Here is a 22024-nt window from a genome sequence, read left to right as displayed (position 1 = left end):
TTCCGGATAGCTTTTTGGCGTGTCTGGAAAGAGGATGGGCAACTTCACCTGCCGTAAAATTCGTTTACTTGGCCCTCGTTACAAGTTAGGGCTAAGCGACAGAGCGTAGAGTCAGCACTACAAGTACAGAAAGCTCTTGCTTCAAGTTATCCCGTAGAAGTGCATTGAACAAGGGCACGAGGGCAACGACGAAAACTCGCTGGGCTGAATACCCGACCTTGTTTGACTGGACCCACGAATTAGTTGTGCTAGGGGCTGTCTCCCACTAGAGCTTTTCCCCATGGATTATACTTTCAAAGGCGTGCGAATTCACGATTTTAACACGCTCAAGTGTTTATTCTTTGTCTTGTGGCTCAAGTCTGCACCACAGACGCGTCTGGAGCGGCATGTCTTCCACCCACCGCCGCGCTCCTCCTCACAACAACCTCCGCTCCACCCACTCACTACATCCACTTTCAACAACCAAGCTGTGATCCATCCAGCGTCAACACATCATGGCATCAGCTACAACTCCCCTGATTCTTTGTATACCCAATGAGCTGGTCTTATTGATCGGCGAAGAAGTGGCGCGCGACCCAGTCAATGGTTTTGGAGAACTTGTCGCCTTTTCCTCCTCCTGCAAGCCAATCCGGGTCATCATAGAACATCTCATCTTCAAAACCATCGAGCTGTTGACCAAGGCCAACACCAGGGATGGTGCTGTTCACTACGCCCGGATGGCCCAACACCGCCCCCGCATCTCTTCCCGTCGGCTGCAGACCGTTTTCTTGGCTTCGCCTCCCGCTTTTCTGAAGTACACCAAGTAAGTTCACCGGTGGAATTGTACCACATGAGTTGGCTGTCTGACAATTTCAAGGTCTCTTGCATTCCACGCTTTCTGGGATACCTCCTCCGTCAACGTCAGCACCACGCCATCCTGGATGGCAACGGGGCTTGGCCGCCTCCTGCTAAAGCCAACCTGTCTTCGCCGACTGGAAATTGATGGACATGACCAATTTGCTCAAGGAGTCAAGAGTTTCTTCGCCGGCATGAACACCAGCTGCTTCGGTACCCTGGACGAGCTTGTAATCAGCATGGAATTTCGATTCTTGTTGACAGTGGCGCCAAACCTGACCAAACTATCAAATCGGCCCCGGGAGGGCTTCGGTCGCTCCCTCAGGACATATGACCAGGCAACAGCGCAAGAATTCTTGGACCTTTGCAGCGCGCTTCCGAAGCTCCATCATCTTGACCTGTCGATCGCTGACTTTGAGCATCCCGATGGCTGTAAGTCTTTTTTCGGTGGTTCAGGGAGTGATAATTGCTAATGCCAGGCCCGTGAATGTACCAGCGATGTCGATCCAATCTCTCCAAGTCTCACGCGAGCGCCAGAGGTGCCCTAGGCCAGTCTTTCAGTATGCCGAGGGTCGAATACCCATGGCCTTCATCCTTAACCTGATTCGTCCACAGCAAGGTCTTCACACCGTCAAGATTCCTGCTGAACGCGATATCTCCATGGGAAATATGGATCCAGCTGCCCAGTGGACCAACGTGGGCGGCTACGCGACTGCCCTTGTAGCAGCCATCGTTGTCGTCAAGTGCCCACGCAATAAGGCCATTCACGTCGGTGATTGGGACGACAATTACACCGTCGAAAGGATCTCTGAGAAGCAGATGACCGTGCTGAAGCCCCCCGGAGACCACGACCCAAGTTTCAACGAGCACTTTGAGGTCATTTGCGTCCATCAGGGCGCGGAAGGCAGCCCGGCGTGGTTTGAGGACGGAGACAAATACGAGGACGCTGAAGTCTACGAACCATACGACGAACTCAACCGCCTTGTCGTCAATGAACAGTCGGAAGTCTTCCACCGGTATACATTTTGAGGTTGGGAGGGAATTTGAGGAGGATAGGCGCGGGGAGAACACCGGCACGAGAGTGTCGTATACAGACGGACTGTAGTCATAGAGAAGAGGGTAGTTGCTTGCTTTTCCTGAAGACAATCTCCGGGGCGTCAGCTACCCCTTCTGCCAAAAGACCTCGAAGTGGTTGTTCTTCGCCCTGCAAATACTGGACATGATCCGTCCACATGCAAATCTGCAGAGTGTTGAAATTCCTTTACAATAAGACATATCCATGGGGGGTATAGATCAACTGCCCTAGTCGCCGCCATTGTCGTTGTCCAATGCCCGGGCGTCAAAGATATCGAGGTTAGAGACTGGGACAGATACGCAGTCGAAAGGGACTCGGAAAAGGACCGAACCTTGCTGAAGCCCCCTGGTGACGATGATCCCACTGACAACGAGCACCTGAAGGTTGTCAGCGTCAGCCCAGGGGCGGAAGGGAGCCCAGCATGGTTTGAGGATGGGGAAAGAGACGAGGATGCCGAATTCTATGACGAGGAGAAGGAGAGAAACCACCTTGTTGTTAACGAGGACTGCGATGCCTTCGGGCAATATAATTTGTGGGACTAGCAGGAGCGGGGGGGGGGGAGGATGAACCGGGCAGAAATGCGGGACCAGAAGATCTGGTATACGGAGGGAAGCCGTACGAATGGTATTGTATTTATAGACCAGAGAATCCCTTGGTTCTTTTTCTTGAAAACAAAATCCGCCTGAGCGCCCAAACACACGATTGCCGAGCAGGTTCGGCGAGGATGTTCCCAAGAAGAGAAAAGAGCGCATGAAGGTCGGTGCCAACTCTGCTTGCGAGGCAATAACTGATTTTGACCTCGGCCATCATTGCCTGGAGCTCCCATCGACAGATACCTGCTTTGAGTTCAGTTGCGGGGATGACGCAGGAAGCACAATTTTCAAGCTGTAAGGACCAGCGGGATTCGATTACAAGGGCAGAGAGTTCATATAGATGGAGCGTGTGGGGGACGGAGACGACGAGGAGAGGATAGAACAGGGGCAGTGATGAAGAAACAGGCAGAGGCGCGGGACGCGTTTGTCAAGTGCGCTGCGCGCCACCAAACCATTCTGCCAAGCGGGAGTTCTCTACCTACCATAGCGCGCCGAGCCAAAACAATCTTCGCTTCCACAATCTCCGTTGCTCCAACCTGCTCCTCCAAGATTTCACCCTCAAAGATCAGAGAGCGAATGCCCATCCGACAGCACGACAAAATGGCGACACCACAAATTGCCCCCATCCTCCGCCTGCCAACGGAGATTCTCGAAGGAATCTGCATCCAGATCGAGCGTGACTCGCACAGAGATCTCACTAGGTTCTCTGTTGCTTGCAAAGCCATCCGCATTGCTGCAGAGAGGGTTGTGTTTGCCAAAGTCAAACTCCTGACCAAGTTCAACACCAGAGCCAGCGGTGCTCACCACTACGCTCGCGTCGCCCAAAACAGGCCAAGGCTTCCATCCCGAAGCTTTCAGGCCGTCTTCCTCTCCCCTGCGCCTCGCGTTCTGGAATTCACCAGGTAAGCTTCTAACATAAGAAAGTAGCAGAAGGAGCCGCCTAACATGTCAAAGCTCGCTTGCTTTCCACAGTTTCTGGAACACTTCCGCCTTCGGACCTAGCGCGGCGAGCTGGATGGCAGCAGCCTTCGGCCGTATCCTGACAAAACCCACCAATCTTCGAAAGCTGGAACTTGACGGCACCGTAGAGTTTGCACAGCACCTGGAATGTTTCCTCGCCGGACTCGACAATACTCATTTCCACGGAATCAAAGAGATTACGATAAGCCTCGAGTTTGACTTCCTCATAAAGCTCATGCCCAACGTCGTCCGCCTGTCAAACATGCCACGAGAAGGCTTCGGCCGCGCGGTAAGGGATTACGACCACGTCACGATCCAGAGATTCTTCGACCTCTGCGGCACCCTGAAGAAGTTGACCCACCTAGATCTCTCCATCGCAGATTTCCATGAAGTGCTGGGCTGTAAGTAACCGTCCCTGCGCTTCGCAAAGGAGTCTCGTCTAACGTTACAAGTGAGCATCCCGGCACTGACCATACAGTCGATGAAGATTTGTGAGGAGCGTCTCCGTTGCCCCCGTACGTGGTACAACCTGCCCGAGGGCCGCGTTCCAATGGGGTTCCTCCTCGATCTTGCCCTGCCACAAGCAAACCTCATCCGTCTTGAAATCCCCGCGGAACGATGGATCGCGATGGGGTGGCTCGACCTGGAGGGCACCTGGGTGGACCGTGACGAGTATGCCGACGAGCTAGTCGCGGCCATCGTTGCCGTGCAGTGCGCCAGTGTCCAGCATATTCACGTTGGACACGTTGACCATCACGAGACGGCAAGAGCAACAGTACTCAAGAACGTTACGTGGGGACCTTATGCCGACGTCTTGGAGCCGTTCCTCATCCACGCAGTCCACGAGGGTCCGGAGGGCGACCCTGCTTGGATTGAAGAGCCAGAAGAAGGTCTCAAAATCATTTACGTCAATGAAGACTGCGAGGCCATCCATGAGTACGAATGATGCGGCTTGGAGGTAGATGACCTTGCTCGCAAAGAAACCGATCGTGGGAGGTCGAGCCAAATCGACGCTCTGCCCAGTACCATGCCCGTGACGGAGCTCATTGACGACAACTCCTTGGGGGGCTTTTTAAGACCTTGGAGCGAACTGGACCTGTACTGAGAAAGATAAAGCAGGAAATACCACCTGCAATTTGAGAACCATACTCATTCCGTTTCAGTTCGACGCTGGCTCTGCCCAAGTGACTTGTCAGGTGCCGTGATGGGGAAGCTTGCGCTGCGGACGTTTCAGAGGCGGCGAAGGCTGCATGTGGTGCGAGTTCCATGTCTGCATCCATCTTGGCGATGATGTTTCCTACAGGACGACCTTGGAGTATCGTGATGAATTGAGGAAGCTGAAAATGCACGTGAAGGAACCAAAGAACGCAGTGACATGTTCCACTTCAGACTCCAGGATCCGCCACCCATCATCGCCAGGGCTACCAACAACACTTGTCTCCGCCCTCCTCCAATCGGTCCGCCGCCCGTCCCACGCAACCAACAACCCCCAAGCGCACGTGTCAGGGTCCTCCCATCTCCGCCCCCAACTCAACCAACACAAGCCCCATCACTCGGCAAGCAAGCAAGCAGGCGAACGGACAGCGCAAAGCCACTTCCTCCACGCGCCTGCTGGCCAGTGCAGCCACCCCATCGCCACTTGTTGCTCCAATCAGGCGGCTTAATCCGCCGAGGACCTGTGTCCGCCGCTGGCAGCGTGGCATCCATCGCTCGGTCCCTCAAGGTGTTGAAGCGGGCGGCCTCGGTCATGTTCCCTGCGGCGATCTTCGGAAAATTTGAGGGTGGGGTGGCACCACGTCAGAGTATCGAGCGGAGGAAGAGAGGCGATTGGTGAGGGTGAAGGAGGCTCGGTTGGCTTCGTGGGCGCGAGCAATGAATCGAGCGTCGTGATTATCTCACAAGTTAGACCTCCACCCTGCGGGTAAACTCCGAGGCTTAACCCATTTGGGTTAGCCTACAGCCCGCGCCCTTTGTGAAGGTCTAAGAGCTTACTAAACTAGTTTGGTAAGTTAGGAAATAATAATAACATATCTAACTATAATACTACGCGTCCTATAATTAAGATCATCTAAGAGTTTAATAGATATTGTACTATCTAGAGTGCTTAATTAAACAATCAAATTTGATTTCTAATAATCTATTATTTTAGCATTAAGATAGTATATAGATTACCTAATTTTTAGGCTACTTAGGTTGCAATAAGATACCTACCTAAAAGCCTATAAATATAGGCATCCTACTACTAGAATCTACCTAGTTTTTTATACAAGCTATTTAATCTCCCTAATCTTAGACCCCTTAGCACCTTTTTTCTATTAATTATTCTTAGAATTATATTATTCTTATATAGAACTAGAGCTAAGTCTTTAAGGCTACTGCTATATATTCCTACATTCTTACTCCTTCTACTACACCCTAAATTAAAGCTAGTAAGTTGTTTTTTTTATAGATAATATCCCTAGGGTTCTAAAGCTGCTACTAGTAATATTCTCTAAGTTCTTAGTAGGGTATACACTTACTATTAGGTATTAAAAGGTAAGAACTACAAGTTAATTTATTAGAATATAAGAACTATAAATTAATGCATTTAAATATAAGAACTACAAGTTGATCTATTAGAACACAAGAACTATAAGTTGATCTATTAAAATGTAAGAACTGTAGTAGTTAGTAGTTAAGTAGATAGTAGTAGTTAAGGTTAGTTATAATACTAGTAGTTTATATAGAGTTCTAAGGCCTCTAGTTTCTACTATAGTAACTAGTTATAATAGGGGATATTTAGTACTTACTAATAGAGATTTAGTAGATTATACCTTATATATATAGAGAAAAGAAGAAAGGTGATACTAGGATATAATAGTTTAAGGCGCGCGCTATAAAGAAGGCTAGAGATATTCTTAGTGCTAATAAGAGTGGTAAGAAGAAGAAGATAAGTAAAGAGGATTAATAGAAGAGAAAGGAAGAGGAAGAGAAGGATAGTAAGAGGTAATATAGAATTAAATAGAGGTATAAGGTCTGCAGCATACCTATACTAGAGCTAATTAACTATATAAGGATAATTAATCTCTAGCATCTTCCTAAAATTATTAATAAGGTATATAAAATAAAGAATATTAAATACTAGCAGCCTCTTATCTTTAAGTACCTAGCACACCTAATATAAGATAAGAACCCTAGATACAATTTTAAACCCTATAAGGAGTAGGTTAGTGCTATCTAGAACCTAGTATTTTATAAAAAGGATATTATTTTAAAGGTAAAAACTAGCTTTAGCAAGAGCAAAATCCTCTATATATTCTCTATTCTTACTAGTCTAATAATATTTTAGCTTATTCCCCTATTAAAGCTTAGTGCTAAGCAAGTAGCATAGATCTAACATCTTAGTAGAGCCAGGCTAGTATTGATTAATTTAAAGAGTAAGAGAAAGGTTAAGGGTCTCCTTAAGGGTATTATAAAGGGGGAGTATACTTATATACTACTAAGTCTAGAGTAGGTAGTATTAAGAGTATTTAAGAGAATCCTTAGGAGCTCCTTATTTTAATATAAGATTAGTATAGTTACTATTAATAAGGTGCACTTAATATACTAATAGGAAGAGTTCTATCCTAAGTATACTATAATTTTAGAGTTGCGTACAATTCTTAGGGATAAGGTTATTTAGTTTAGTTATTTAGCTATAATAAGTAAGGTAGCAGAGGTAACTATACTTAAGAAAGATAGGTTCTATTCTTAAGGCGACACTCCTTATTATACTAAGTTTATTAGAACCTCTATTGATTGTCCTAATATGTTTCTTAGCCTAGTAAAAATCCTATATAGGAAGGTAATAATATAGGACATGCTATACTTCTTATTAGACCTAGCTATTACTAATAGCACTACTACACTAGAGAAGATATTAAAGACTATAGTGTTTATTAATATAATTAAAGCTATAGGTGATACTACTGCTTAGTTCTAAGAGATACTTAAGGAAAAGACTAAGGATACCCCTTCTAATTAGTAGTATACATACTCTAAGGAGGATAGGCCCTAGTATATATTAAATATTATCTAGGAGTACTACTTATATATACTAGAAAATAACTAGATGCTCTAGTATATAGAATATAATAAGCTAGACTCTTCTCTATAATTAATAGTAGCTACAATATGTCTTAGGATAGGTGTAAATATTAAAGATATTAAAATAGTTATCTACTAGAGGATGCCTATCTTAAAGGATATAAGCAACACCTAGTAGTATACTAGTTATAGTAGTTGCAGCCTAGGATAATTAAGTACTACTATTATATTTCTAGAGTACTAGGTATAGGATAATAAGGGTAGGGATTAGCTAGAATTAGAGAAGAAGAAGGAGAAGGCTAAGCCTAAATACAAGTAGAATAAGAAAGGGAAGAAGGCTAATATCTCTAAACTATCTCCCCTAGTACCTTTATACAGCCTAAGTAGCTTAAGATACTCCTAAACTCCTAGGGACTATTTAGATTATTCTAATTCTAAGTTTAACCCTAGTGATAGTAAGCTCTAGGCTCTATATTTATAGTAGACTAGGGATGCAGCTAATAATAGAGGCCTACTATTCTAGCGTAATTTAGACTAGAAGAAATAGAGTAAGATTAGAAAAGAATAGTAGGAGTTAGTAATAGCTAGGTACCTATATAAGATCTTTCTAGCTTTCCTTAGAGAGAATCTACTCCTTCTAGAGCTTTAGGCTATTATGGATCCTATATATTATTATAGCAAAAATAACCCACACCTCCTACTAGAAATTATAGAGTGTCTATTCTAGAAGATAAATAAGCTAAGGAAGCTGTATATAGGAGATCTAGCTAGGTTTATACTTATATTACTAGATAACTAGGCGCGGAAGCATAGGAATTAACTTTATCCCTAGTAGAAAGCTCTTATGCTACCTGTGTAGTATATATTAACTATATATTACTAGAGATTGATATATATATTTACCACTAGAAAGAAGGGCACTAATAAGGAGTTTTAGAGAGTGGTTTTATTTAAGGATCTCTATTAAGCTATTCTAGTATTATAGTAGTAGTACTATAGGTGCTATAACTATAACCTCCTACTAGTAGAGCTATAGAAGTTCCCTTTATATATTAATGCTACTAAGGTGGTGTATATAAAGAGAAAAGCTAAAGAGAGATATTAGTAGGAAGAGAAAGACTATAAATAGGAGGAGAAGAAGAAGTATTTTAAGGGGGTACCTTTAAGGGATTTAAATTATCTAAGAGAGACTAATATAGCTAAGTAGGTTACTAGGGACTATAAATAAAAGAAGTATATAGAGTACCTAGAATCCTAATATTAACCTATCTTAGCTTTAGTTCCTAGAGTGCGCTTGCTAGGGTAGGGTATGCCTAGTAGTCCTCTAGCTCTTATTTCTACTAGTAGTCTAAGCTATAGATATCTAGGTTAAAGGGTATTACTATTAGTAGAAGTAGGATTAGATATGTATTTAGAAGGACTTAGCTCTAATGTTTAGGATAATATAGAAGAATATTTTAATACTTAGGTATCTATAGATTCTAGATACAGGGCTAGCTAGGGAAGCTAGGCTATAGGTAGAAGCTCTAACCTTAGCTAGCCTTATTATATAGTAGGGTTGAGCTAGGTAAGCTAGGTAGTCTATAGAGGTATTAAGAGCAGCTAAATATTAGAATATTCTAGGCCTAGCTAGGTAAGCTAGGTAGTTAGTAAAGGCCTTAGTAATAGCTAACTTATAGAAAATAGTAGACCTAGCTAGGTGAGCTAGGTAGTTAGCAAAGGCCTTAATAATAGCTAGGTAATAGGATATCTAAGGCCTAGCTAGGTTAGCTAGGTAGTTAGTAGAGGCTTTAATAGTAGCTAGGTTAAATAGCCTAGATCTTGCTAGCTAAGCTAGGCATTTACCTTTAGCTTTAATAGCTAAACAACTAATATTAATGCTAGCTAGATAAGCTAGGTAGTAGTTACAAGCTTTAGTAATTACTAACTATAATATCTAGCCCTTGCACCTAGCTAGGCTAGCTAGGTAAGCTTTAGATTAAGTATAAGTATAGCTAATAAGGGTTTCTTCTTAATAGAGCATTTATTTAGATCTTTTATATCCTAGGAGGATCCTCTACTAGGTAGCCTATAGGCTTAAGTAGCTGCATTAGAATATAGTCTATTTATTATACCTTAAGGCTAGTGCTATAGGTCTGTAAGCTAGCTAAAGTATTAGTAGGGGAGTATAGGTAGCACTCCTAGTGAAAGGTATTATATTAGTTTAGCTGCTAGATCTCCTTATTATTCTTTAACACCTACTAGATAGGAGCTATTAGCTATAATAAGTCCTAATAGGGGCGCTATTAAGAACCTTACCTTTTTAGAGAGATCTAGTATTAGTTAGTTAAGGAAGTAGATAGTAAAAGGTACTAAGAATACTATCTAGGTAGAGGGCTATAGGGCGTAATAGTCTAGAAGGAGATTAGTTATATTTTAGGAGTTAGGATATAGGGTATTAGTTATATTAGTTCTATTAGTTTAGGATTTATAATAAAGTCTATTATAGTTATTAGCTAGGTTCCCTACTTATTATATATCCTAATAGATAAACATATAGAATTGCCTTATAAAAGTAGTATTAAGTCTATATTATTATCTATTATAGCTTCTAAGTATTAGAGTTTAGGACTAATACTAACCTACTAGGTAAAATCCCGTATATTACTATCTTCTAATAGCATGTATTCCTGCCTTCTAATAAAGGCTTGTTTACTCTATAGCATCCTAAAGCAGTTCTAGGGTAAGTAATTAAGCTAATAGCTAAGCTGTAGGTAGTAGAATATTATCCTTATACTTTATTAGTTATACTTACTAGTTTCTTAATAGTAAATAAAGAGGAGAGTAGTTCCTACTATAGCTACTACTAATCCTTAATTATATCCTCCTAAACTAACTCCTTAATATAGTGTCTTAATTAAACTTATACTATATCCTAGCTTGTATAATTTAAGCGTCAACTTAAAATATCTTTTATAGTAAGAGGGTGCTTCTACTTATTATATAAAGAATTCTAAGGGGATAGCTTTGTTCTAGTCTCTAGTGTGTTATATTATATATATATATAAGAGAGTCTAGGGGCTTTAATTATACTAATATTTATAAAGGAGCGCCCTTGTATATTACTAGGCCTAGCTATAGCCTACTAAGTTATAAGTAAACATACTAATTAGTAGGAGGATAAGGCTTACTATTTAGATATAGTATTACTCTACTACTCCCCCTCCCTATATAGGCTCCTATCCCTTCTCTTAATAGATTTCCCCTAGGGTAGTATATATTCTACTACTCTAAAAAGGGTATAACTTACTAAGATTATAGCTTAATAAGAATATATATATACACTTAGTAGCGATCTCCTTTGCAGGGGCTAATAGCAGCTATAATAGTAGTACCTATAGAAGAGATAGATATTAATAGTCTATCTCCTTATACTTTACTATTGCTATTAACCCTACGCGTAATATAAGGACACCTATCTTATAAAAGTAGTGTTACTTATATAGAGCAGGGCTTTAAATATACCTAGTTTATTATAGACGCCTCTACTACTATAACCTATAGAACTATATCTTTAGATCTTGCCTAAACTAATACTACTACTAGTGCTATAGCTATTATCTCCTATTACTCCTACTTAGGCTATATCTATAGCCTTCCCTGCTATAGAGGTACTAGGCAATTATACTAATACCCTAATTCTATAGTGCGGCGCTATTATAGCTATTAGTAATAATAATAAAGCGATGCCTAATGCGCCTAGAGATAGCGATAATAGTAGTAATAATAAGGATAATGCTAGGGCTGCTATTAACGGAGCAAATAGTAGTAGTAATAGTAATAGTAGTAAATCTAGTAGAGATAATACTACTAACTTTAGAGTGTTAGTAGTACCTAAGGCTTACCTAGTTACTCTATACTAGGCTTACCTATCCCTCTAACTTAGTAATACCTGCTTCCTAAAACAGTTACTACCTTATTATTAGTAGAAGATTTTGCCTATATATAGATAGGAATCCCCTAGTCCTAGAAGATTAACTAGAACTAGCAGGTTAATAGCAAGATCCATGTTATAAATTAAGAGTATGTTGTCTAGTTTATTAAAAAATAGTAGTTGGATCTTATAGAGAAGGTAAAGAGGGAGAATGTCTATATTAATACACTCTAATAGTAGCGCTATATCTATTATATTATAGAGACTATATTAGGTAGATAGTTATATAGCGTTAATTAATACAAGTTGTATAAGACCTATAGTTAGGAATACTATACTTATAGCAAGAAGGGTGCTAGATAGATTAGATATCCTAGGTTTGCCTATACCTAATACTACTATTTAATGAAAAAGGATAGCTATTTACTAAGGTAGGAAAGAAGGCGCCCTTATTTACTAAGTCCTCTACTACTATATACTAGACTAAGTAGGGGTAATAATTAGGACAATTAGAATAGTAGGATTATAGTATAAGTATTTTTAATAGAGATTAAGGAACAAATTAACAGAGGATTAAGGAATAAATTACCAGTTGCGCGCTTAGTAGTGTTGTATTTAGTAGTAATAGAGTTAGGATTTTATTATTATTGCGCAGGATTGTAGTTAGTAAGTCTAGAATAAGAGGTAAGAGGATCTATTTCTATTAATAATAGTAGGAGCTAAGCTGTGCGCTAATCTTATATATTTTAATACTAGGACCTAGCTAGATTTAGTATAGGGGAAGGGTCATTAGTATATAGGAGCACTTATTAATATATAGTAGACTAGTTAATTAGTAGATAGGATATATAGGTATAGGGAGCTGTATATTTTATTATAGCCCTATAGCTAGGTAACCCTACTATCTTTATTATTATCTCTTACTCTTATCTTAATATTACCTATCTAATATTTCCTATTAACCTCTACTACTTATTTCCCTTGTTGCCTAATATCTAGTCCTTAAATTACCTAAACTTATTATAAAGCTTATTAAACTCCTTGTATAAAATAGGTCTAGTATTATTATCTTCCTAACCTTTAAGAATATTATCTAGGTTATTGCTATTAAGCTTATCGATATCCTTTAGTAAGTAGGACTTACTAGTATAATAGTAATAGGTATAGGTGCCTTCTATCTTAGGACCCTTTTTCTAGTTATAGATATAGTAATCCCTATAGCTATACTTCTTATAAAGGTTATAGCATTTACCCTTATAGACCTTAATACTGTCTAACTCTATAATGCAACCTATATAATTATATTACTTAAGGGCTAACTCCTTATCCTAGTCTAGCTATTGCTACTAATTACCCTTACTATAGTACTACTAGTTAGACTTCTTCTTAGTCTTAGGATAGTAATATCTGCTAAGGTCCTTATTCTTAGACATAGTAGGAATATTACTAGGCGTAAAGGTAGAGGATATCTTAGCAGGATAGGGAGTAGGAGTAATAGGGTTATTATAAAGTCTAGGTATAGGAGTTATACTTCTAAAGCTAGATAACTTGCCTAGCTAATAATAATAGATAGTAGGTAGTGTAGGCATTAAGGGTGCGGTAGTAGTAGTAGTAGTAGCACTAGTAGTATATATAGTAGCATTAGTAGGTAGGTCCTCTTTGCTAGCTTTATTACTAGATAAGAGCATGTCCTATACACTATATAGGTAAGCATCTATCTAATAGAGACATGCTAACATATTACCTCTTTCTTAACTACCACTTAGATTGATTAATATTACCTAGAGAGTTATTATAATAGATACACTTTAACTTACCTATAGCAGTGCTAGGCGCTCCTATAGTAGATAACTAGCGCGGTGTACTAGGTACAGCTAGAGTAGAACTTAGGACCTAAAGCTACAAGTCTAACTAGTACTAAGTTCTAGGTATATTAAACTCCTTAGAATTACTACTAACCTCTTTATTAATCTTATTTATAATATCCTTAGTAGTATTATTAAAGGGAAAGCCAGGGCTACTATATAGAGGCATAGTAGCTAATAGTGTAGTTATTAGGTAGAGCTACTAGTAGGAGGTAGCAGAGTTAAGAGAGGAGGTTATAAGGTAGATAGAGGAGAGGTTATAGAGGAGAGATATATTTTAGTACATAGAATTAATAGAGTTACCTATAACATAGGCACTTAGTAGATCTTATATATTAAGTATTATAGAAGCCCTATTGGACACTAAATAATTTTATAGATTAGGACTAACACCTTATACTATAATAGCTCTATATACTAACCTTACCTAAATATTGCTTTAGGACCCCTTTAGCTATAAGGGGGTTATAGCCTTATATTTAATTAGATTCTCTAGAGTAATATCCTTTCCTAGTATAGTCTAGATAGTATTCTAAAGATCTAGCTACTTCTATTAACCTATAATCTAGAGATTATTAGCTAATGTTTATAGATACTAGCACCTCTATTATACCTTAATTCTCTAATTCCTATTCTAGTGCTCCACCTATAGTCTAACTCTAATAGCCTATTATTTAAAAAAAGTAATATTATAATTACATCTATATAGTATAATATTAGGATAATTAGGATATATAAAAAGTATAATACTACTCCCCTATAGTATTAGTTTATTAGCTATAAAATATAAGTAGTATTTAGGAGGATGCCTATTCTTATTCTACTAAAACTTAGCCTATATAAAGTTAATTATACTAGGGATAGGAACTAGATATAAGAGAGGCCCCTACCTCTTAAAGTACTACTAGCACTATCTACATGTTATTAGTATAATTAGATTAGTAAAGGGAGCTGTATAGACTCCTACTCTATAGTAGAGAATTAAGAATACTAAGTAATAAGCGCCTAGTAGATATAATACTTAAGCCTAGGATAGTTTTAATTATCTCTTAGGGGAACTTGATAGAGACCTTTTAATTATAGCTCTTGTAGCAGCAGCTTAAATATAACTAGTAATAGATTAGGAGCCCTCTACCTCTTATTATATATGTTATTATTATCTAGCTTTAGCACCTCTACCTTTTTAAATTAGAGAGTAGTCTGCTAACTACTAGGAGATGAGTAGGTAGTCTATCTCTTATATTTAGGTAAATTAATAATATAATTATTTAAAAAGGTAATAGAGGTAAGAGTAAAGAGGGGGAGAGCTTAAAGTTCTAGATGGATAAAGGTAGTAATAACTAGTAGTTTATTATATATAAGAAGCTAGTAATATTATAGGTATATAATTAGACGCGGCATCCTAAAGAAAATATAATAGTAGATATTTCTACTCTAACTTATATCTAACCTTAACTTTAATAACTATCTAGCCTACCTGGCTATAATATCTATAATAACTGCCTAGCTTGCCTAGCTATAGCTAGGTGAAAGGTATCCTACCTAGCTATAGCTAGGTAAGCTAGGTAGTTGTTATAGATATTATAGCTAGGTAGGCTAGGTAGTTTTATAGTAGCTATCTATCCTTATATATTTTTAACTATAGGTAGTTGCTTTACTTACTTGTATTGCTTAGGCACCTACTCTAATATACCTAGCTAGCCTAGCTGCTATTAATACCTCTACTAATATCACCTTGCTACAACTAGGCTATTTAGGGAATTAAGTGTAGCTAGGTAAGCTAGGTAGTTGCTCTATAGCTATCCTTATATATTTTTAATAGTAGATAGTAGCCGCGCTTATAGGCACTACTTATATACTTACTCTAAACTGCCTAGCTAGCCTGGCTACTATAAATAGCTAACCCTGCTAATAGCTAGGCTAGCTAGGTGTAACAGCTACACCTAAATAGTTGCTTAAGAACAACTAAATATTATATAAACTAATTAGACCTATACTACTTAAGGATCTTTATAGCTTAACATTAGGTATAGACTAACTATATTATTAACTACAAGGTACAAGGATATTACTATATATTAATAAGACTTACCGCACACTTAATCCATTAATAAGTAGTAGCTATCTAGCCTATAGACTCTTAAAAGATAAACAACCTAAAGTAGTACTCCTAATTATACTAAACTATCTTAAAATCCTTACTATTATTATTTATGCCTAGCCTACAAAACTCTACTATAGCCTTATCTACTACTAGATTATTAATAGTATCTAATTAACTATCCCTTATATTAACTAGGATAAATTTATTATTATTATCTTCTTAGAGGAACTCCTCCTCCTAGATAATATCTTTAGGAATAGGCTTATTCGCATTATTATTATCGTCCCCTTTATTAATCTTATTATTAATATTATAATACCTTACATCTCAACCCCTTTTAATAAACTCCTAATTAAATTCCACAACTTACTAGTAGAGCTTCTTACTGCCTCTAGTAATAATATTAAGGGACTTGTATATATACTCTAGCAGGGGCTGCTTAATATTACTCTTTAGCTAAGGGGTAGAAAATCCCTTAATAATAAGGTTCTTTACTAATATCTATATATTATTAATCTAGCTCTTGCTTAAATGCTTTCCTAATATCTTTATTCTAAACCCCTCCTCTATTTAAGCCCTTAAGGATTATATCTAGGTGTTAGTAAGGTATATATAATTAAGAACTAGATCTAGTACATAGGTTAAGTTATTGTACTACTTTATCTTAATCTTTGCTATAGTATTTAAATACTTAAGACTAAGATTAATAGGCTTAAACAAGTTTAGAAGTCCTATCTAATTTACTAAACTAGTTAATATAAAGGCTCTTCGCAACTTAGGGTAGTTAACTATAGAGAGATTCTACTAGTAGAAAAGCAACTCTTACTTATAGTTCTTCTATTTCCCTGTGCCTATATATAAAAGAATTAATAGATTAATAAGGTAGGTAATAAGACCTATATTACTATACTTAATTATATAGTAGAAGGCTAAGAATACTTTAGCCTACTAGAGAAATTAATATATAGTAAGGAAAGTCTTGTCCCCCTTAGGTGCCTTGGTTATAGCCTTAATAGTAAAGATAGTAAGGTGGATATCCTTAATAAGCTTATTAAACTGTTCCTATATAAGATCCTTTATTATGTTAGAGAGTAATACTTAAGGAGAGTATTAGTAGATGTCTTTTACTAACCCCTACTTATATATAGTAGACTAGAAGAGAGCAATAACCTATGCTATAAACCCTTAAGCTACTAAGGGCTCTATCTAGTAGTACTTAATTAATTTCTTATAGTACTTTAATTATCCTATTATATTAATATTATACTAAAACGTGTAAAGCTACTCTATCTTTAAATTAGGAGCCTTCTAGTAGGTTAGCCTTATTATCTAGAGGAGGTTATACTATATATAGAAAAATATAGCAACCCTCAGTATCTATTTCCTTTAATTATAAGGCATAGTTATTTGTTTCTACTCTACTTAGAGGATCCAGATAAGTGTGACTATTAATTAATTACTATAAACAAGCTAAAGCTAGTAAAGAAAATTATTAAGCCGCGCATATATCTTAGCTATAGCTGGAGTAAGTCTAGGACTATTTATACTACCCTTAGGCCTCTCCCTACTATTATTTTATGTCTAAGACTAGGCAGGCTTATTAATAGGATCTATAGGATTATAAAGCCTAAATTAATCGACCTAGATATTATGTTAGATATTAATTTAGCCTGTAATTGAACCCATATTTGTATTAATTAATTCTATCTATATAAAGGGTATTTTTACTACTAGTAGAAGATCTAGTATAGGCATATATAGAAAGGCCTCCTTATTCTTGCTAGGAAAGATAGTATTTACTACATCCTTAAATACATACTTAATAGACTTTATAATAAGACCCCTACTTACCTTTACTAAGGTTAAATCCTCTACAGAGCCCTCTCCCTCTAGGGCCTAAAGAAGAGCTAGGGAATCTAGAATATTATTTGCATCTAGTAGTATCCTAGAGTTATATATTATTTACTATAGGCCTATTATAGGCATCTATAGTATATAGTATACTACTACTATAGTGTAGTGCTATATTAAGGTTTAATAGCTAAGGGTTTTATTCTATATTATAAGTTAAATATTAAAATTATTATACCTAACAATAGCCTGCTTATTGTGTACTATGTGTCTTATAGCCTCCTAGTAATAGATGTTAGTTTATAGTAAGTAATAGTAGAGAGTCTTACCTTAGCTAGTTTATAGATATAGTTTATTATGTCTAGGTATAAGCTATAGCTATAGTATACCCTAAAGCCTATAAGTACTTTAATAATATAGTGCTTTATTCCTAAGCCTATAAGATAGGTATTAATTAGTCTAATAAGGTAGTTCAACTACTACTACTATTAAGAATAGCATACTATTAATGTTATTATAAGGATTAGGTTAGAAATTACCTTACCCTTCTATTCTTTAGTATTATACTTGTAGCTATCCTATTTAGCCCTAAAGTTTAGTAAAAGTTTAAAGAGAAAGGTAAACTAGTTAGGAGTAATGTCTTTAATTATTTACTAGGTAGTATTAAAGTTAATAGTCTTAATATTATAGATAGTAGGATTGTACTTCCTAAAGTAAGGGAGAGGGTAGGCTATAAGACTATTAAGCTTATCCCTAAATAAGGGTATCACCTCCTTTACCTCTAGCCTCTTTAATGTATCCTAAAACATATCCTTTTACTACTATAAGGTATTCTAATACTAATTTATATCTAGCTCCTCCTTATTTAAAACCTATATAGTAAGAAATATATTAAAGCTTAGGTACTCTACCTTAATTATAGCTATAATTCTAGAGAGTAAAATAGCTATACCCTAACAGTACATAGGATTTAAAACTAGAAAGGTAAAGATATTAGGGTTGATCCTATTTAAAGATATCTCCTCTCTAGCTAGAATAACCTTATTGTTAATAATGGTACCTCCTAAAAACTCTTAATTATTATTAATAATATGTTCTTTAAAATTTTCTCTAGTGCTACTAGCACTAGAGAGGGTAGCTACTACTACCCTATCTTAATTACCTAATATGTCTTCCTTATTATCACCTTTATTACTAGAATATCTACCTATTGTAGAGGGCTCTAGGCCCTGTAGATAGTGTATCTCTTAATCCTATATAGCCTCTAGGTGGTGGATTTTATATTAGATTACGTTAAGAGTATTACTAGATAGACTATTAGATATAGAACTTGTTTTAAGGCTAGGTGTTAAGTAATTAGAACACATTTTAAATGGATACTATAGAGGAGAAGATGGGCTTTTATTTATAACACTTTATAATAGGCTATAAGCTTATATTAATAGTAATATAGTACATAGAATTTATTAAGATTTACTATAGAGTTAAAAAAACCTACCTTACTAAAGCTACTTAATAAACTATCAGACCCTCTACAAGGTTCGCCCTTCGGGCGATTTGATTGGTAGGGAGGGGGGGGGGGGGGGGGAGGGTGCAGGGGTAGGGGACGGGGGCGGAAAATCAAACCACCCGTGGCGCGAACATCGTGAAAGAGGGTCTGATTAATGAGATAAGCGTCGTGACGCTTTTGCGGTTGTCATGTTCGCCGCGCGGCCGGGAGGGCTTGAGGGTTGGATTGCGCTGCTCGGCCGACCTCTCAGTTGACTTGTAAGTCACGCGTCTAGCTCTGACTTTTGGCGCCAGTTTTCTTCTTGGCTGAACAAGGGGACGAGAGTGGCAGAGGCAGTTCCCAGGAGCAGCACGTGTGGAGATGAATTTGCAGTCCCTGATGATGGAAATTGGGAGCATCTCCCACGCTTTCAGTTGCAACGATACAATATGCCAATACATGTAGCCAAACAATGCAATCAGACCCAATACACAAAAGAAAGCAAGCCCATGCAAAAGTGTCGCTCCATGCAGCCATCAAGCCCGTCCATCCATCCCAATGCAATGTCCCAATCGGAACCCGAGAACGCCATCCTCTATCGTTTTGTTGGTTCGCTGTAACTCCTTCGCACCCAATTCATGCATGTGATGTCCCATAAATGACATTATTCGTACAACTCGTAAGGAAATTTCGTGTGTGTCGCGGACGATGGAAAGATCGAAATGTAGGTGTGGCCGTCGCTTCGTTGCTGCGCTTGTCGTGTCTGGTTCGTCGGCTGTGCAAAGCCCGCTTCATTCTGAATTCCATGTGGCTTTTCGATGACTGATTCGATAAAGGGAAATGTCGCTGAACGATGTGCTGATGCAAAGTCAGCCCGTGGACAACGCAGGATTCATTATGGCAACACTTACGAAAAAGGAGATTCGAAATTTGGAGCAATTGTCGGTCATAATTCGACCTTGTTGGTAGTCTTTCCGGGCGTTTTGGGCACTCCAGTCGTGTCGTAGCCGCCACGTCCCATATTCAGCGGCATGTCGAACTGATTCGTAGGCATGGTTGCTTGAGAGAGCATTAGAACCCCGCACTTGCATATTCGCCACCGGGCCGACTTACCAAGAAGGAAAGGACTCCAAGAACGTGCAAAGGCGGTCGAGTGATTGTGAAAGGCTTGCGCGGGCTTCAGACTTTGCGCAGTGTCGACGGCTGAAACAAAGAAAAGCGTTATGCTCGGGACGCGACCAGAAGTGGGCTTGGAGGGGCAGAAATGCGAACCATGATGCGCAACATATCAAGAGGGGCCTCGCGAACAAAAAGGTCGGCCACGCAGGGGCCCCGTGGTGGAGCTCGAGCATCTTGCCGTGTTCAATTTTCACCGTTGTGCCGGCGGATCTGCGCCGAAGGAGCGAACACGGACGCGCGCTTGGACCGAGGAGTAGCTATGGAGCCGCCCACGACAAGACGCGAGGAGCAGCAGACAGGGCTGAGTTGGCGCCTCTGAACACTTTCGGACGCTGATTGTGGTTGATGTTCTGACGAGGTCATAATAGAGTTTTCCCACAGCAACGGCACATGCAGTCAGCAAGGCGGCTGCCCCTGAACAGCCAAACGAACGCCTTTGGAACGATCTTGCGTGCCCGCGAAGCAGATTTGCAGGGAAGATGCGCCGTCCGAGCTCGAGCATGCGGGAAGGCGTTTTGTCGGCGTATCATCACGCACAGGCGAGCTGTCGTCGAAGGTGGGTGGGATGGCATGCTGGCCCGTGAGCTGTCAGCAGAAATTCCATGCAGCTGTAGCGCGCCAGGGGCTGCCGCTGTCGACGAGATACAAACGGGCGTTCGTTCACATGAAGCTGACGGTCCATCCTCTGCCAATTGCTTCGCCTCAATACCTCGCAGCAGGAGCCGGCTGACAAGTGACAACGCAGCACATGCGGGTCGTATTTGGCCATTACCACGGCCCGGGCCGCCCGAGATACCGCGCGGGGAGTGTCAAAGCCTCCAGAATCCGTGCTCGCGGCCAGCGTGCGACCAGAGTCCGGGATATTCTAAGCATGGCCATGACGAAATGGCCCCATCGTGAGGAGAGATGTTCGCAGCTGCCCCCAGGGTCTACGGCGCAGTTTGCTGACGTGGAAAACGCTCTTGTACGGCTTCGTCCTGTGGCCCGCGACCGGTCAATCGTAAAGGGTGCGGCGCTGCGGACGCACGGCCGCCGTGGACTGAGCAAATGCGACAAGTAGCATCGACAAGTCTTGTCCCTGTCGCCGAACCTCGGATGTTCAAGGAATAACCCTTGTTTGACGCGATGAGGCTCTTGACAACGTGCATGATGCTCGTTTGTTGCCAACGGTCGCCCGGGTTGCAGCGCAAATCGTGAATCGTCTGTCCGGCATTTCCGAATTCGAGCGACGATGGCTTCAAATCCGAATCCTTTGGATCGACTTGAAGTTGATGACGACTCAGTAGTAGACGTCATGCATCAGCAAAAGTCCCAACAATTCAAAGATGGCCGTAGTTGTATCTGTGTCTGGCGATAGTTGCCAGCGCATCGTGCTACTCCCTTCGCCCGTAAGAATTTTCCTGCCGCTTCGGCTGCGATCGGGATTCCAGGAGCAAACTGGCACCAGTCGGAGTTTCCAGTACGAAAGCCAGCTGTCCATTAGCAAACGCGGCGACAGCAAGCCAGGTCTTTGTGTCATTCGTTGTCCCATGGTTTCTTCTTCGCATTGGGACTGCGAGTGTGCGAGTGCTGTTTTGTCAAAGCTGTGTCAGACGCGCTTGGAAGGCGAGGGCGAAGAGGAAGTGATTGATGCGACACCACTGGACAGAGGATGTCAGTATTCAATGACATGGACGAAAACCTTGTCAAAGAGCATGCACTTGCCAAAGTTCTCAAAGCGCGCCGTCTCCGCGCGCCCCTTGGAGCCACACGCGCTGGATTTGTCGCGGCCGATCCCTTTTGGCGACAAAAGTCAATGGCATCCGCAAACATCGCTCATGCGACTCTCAGTTTTATATTGGAATCATTCCCCAAACTCACCGACAGTCCTTGATGTTGCTCAAACTGCAAATCAAGCTGAGGGTATTATTGCGCGCATGCCTCATTGGCGGAGTTCTCCGGCGGCTCCACCGCTTCGCAACGCCAGAGTCTAGACTTCTAGAAGCCTGCGGGCGCACCTGCAAGTCATATCGAATTCAGTCTCCCGTCTCCGCAAAAGCCATTTTGGCCCACTGTTGCTGTGAACCTACTTTGGACGTCTGCTCTTTGCTTGCAAT

At 40.0% G+C, this 22024-nt stretch overlaps 6 protein-coding genes across 6 annotated transcripts; 5 read left to right on the top strand and 1 right to left on the bottom strand.

Annotated features, from left to right (window-relative positions):
- Nucleotides 1–494: 494 nt before the first annotated feature.
- On the top strand, nucleotides 495–2451 carry BKA78DRAFT_357825 (uncharacterized protein; the record flags this gene model as incomplete). Its single annotated transcript, XM_066892292.1, has 4 exons — nucleotides 495–802; nucleotides 857–1266; nucleotides 1331–1850; nucleotides 2127–2451. 4 exons carry the CDS (start codon nucleotides 495–497, stop codon nucleotides 2449–2451), a joined length of 1563 nt encoding a protein of 520 aa, XP_066738197.1.
- Nucleotides 2452–3102: 651 nt separating this feature from the next.
- Nucleotides 3103–4408, top strand: BKA78DRAFT_357824 (uncharacterized protein; the record flags this gene model as incomplete). Its single annotated transcript, XM_066892291.1, has 3 exons — nucleotides 3103–3404; nucleotides 3457–3863; nucleotides 3915–4408. The coding sequence occupies 3 exons, from the start codon at nucleotides 3103–3105 to the stop codon at nucleotides 4406–4408; spliced, it is 1203 nt and encodes a 400-aa protein (XP_066738196.1).
- Nucleotides 4409–4813: 405 nt separating this feature from the next.
- On the top strand, nucleotides 4814–5345 carry BKA78DRAFT_328744 (uncharacterized protein). Its single transcript, XM_066889619.1, has one exon. It carries the CDS (start codon nucleotides 4838–4840, stop codon nucleotides 5294–5296), a length of 459 nt encoding a protein of 152 aa, XP_066738195.1. The 5' UTR covers nucleotides 4814–4837; the 3' UTR covers nucleotides 5297–5345.
- A 13952-nt stretch (nucleotides 5346–19297) lies between these two features.
- Nucleotides 19298–20256, bottom strand: BKA78DRAFT_66427 (uncharacterized protein). The gene is made up of 3 exons (XM_066893549.1): nucleotides 19863–20256; nucleotides 19661–19808; nucleotides 19298–19607 (listed from the first exon to the last, which is right to left on the bottom strand). Exons 1-3 carry the CDS (start codon nucleotides 20099–20101, stop codon nucleotides 19386–19388), a joined length of 609 nt encoding a protein of 202 aa, XP_066738194.1. The 5' UTR covers nucleotides 20102–20256; the 3' UTR covers nucleotides 19298–19385.
- A 48-nt stretch (nucleotides 20257–20304) lies between these two features.
- BKA78DRAFT_328741 (uncharacterized protein) lies at nucleotides 20305–20941 on the top strand. The gene has a single exon (XM_066889618.1). The coding sequence runs from the start codon at nucleotides 20319–20321 to the stop codon at nucleotides 20826–20828; it is 510 nt and encodes a 169-aa protein (XP_066738193.1). The 5' UTR covers nucleotides 20305–20318; the 3' UTR covers nucleotides 20829–20941.
- Nucleotides 20942–21253: 312 nt separating this feature from the next.
- Nucleotides 21254–21901, top strand: BKA78DRAFT_300683 (uncharacterized protein; the record flags this gene model as incomplete). Its single annotated transcript, XM_066887239.1, has 1 exon — nucleotides 21254–21901. One exon carries the CDS (start codon nucleotides 21254–21256, stop codon nucleotides 21899–21901), a length of 648 nt encoding a protein of 215 aa, XP_066738192.1.
- Between the last annotated feature and the right edge of the window lie 123 nt (nucleotides 21902–22024).

The sequence above is a fragment of the Phyllosticta capitalensis genome, assembly GCF_038381095.1.
Source record: "Phyllosticta capitalensis strain CBS 128856 chromosome Unknown BKA78scaffold_14, whole genome shotgun sequence".
Taxonomy (NCBI): Eukaryota; Fungi; Ascomycota; class Dothideomycetes; order Botryosphaeriales; family Phyllostictaceae; genus Phyllosticta; species Phyllosticta capitalensis.
The sequence above is the reverse complement of the archived record's forward strand: the minus strand, read 5'-3'. Positions and strand labels throughout refer to the sequence as shown.

Bases quoted from the DNA above. Each gene is read 5' to 3' on its own strand.
- BKA78DRAFT_328744 (XM_066889619.1), top strand. From the start codon at position 4,838: ATGTTCCACTTCAGACTCCAGGATCCGCCACCCATCATCGCCAGGGCT.
- BKA78DRAFT_66427 (XM_066893549.1), bottom strand. From the start codon at position 20,101: ATGCTCGAGCTCCACCACGGGGCCCCTGCGTGGCCGACCTTTTTGTTC. The intron at 19,809-19,862 runs GTAAGTCGGCCC...TGCTCTCTCAAG, and splicing joins TTGGAGTCCTTTCCTTCTTG to CAACCATGCCTACGAATCAG. The intron at 19,608-19,660 runs GTAAGTGTTGCC...ACTTTGCATCAG, and splicing joins AATTTCGAATCTCCTTTTTC to CACATCGTTCAGCGACATTT.
- BKA78DRAFT_328741 (XM_066889618.1), top strand. From the start codon at position 20,319: ATGCAGTCAGCAAGGCGGCTGCCCCTGAACAGCCAAACGAACGCCTTT.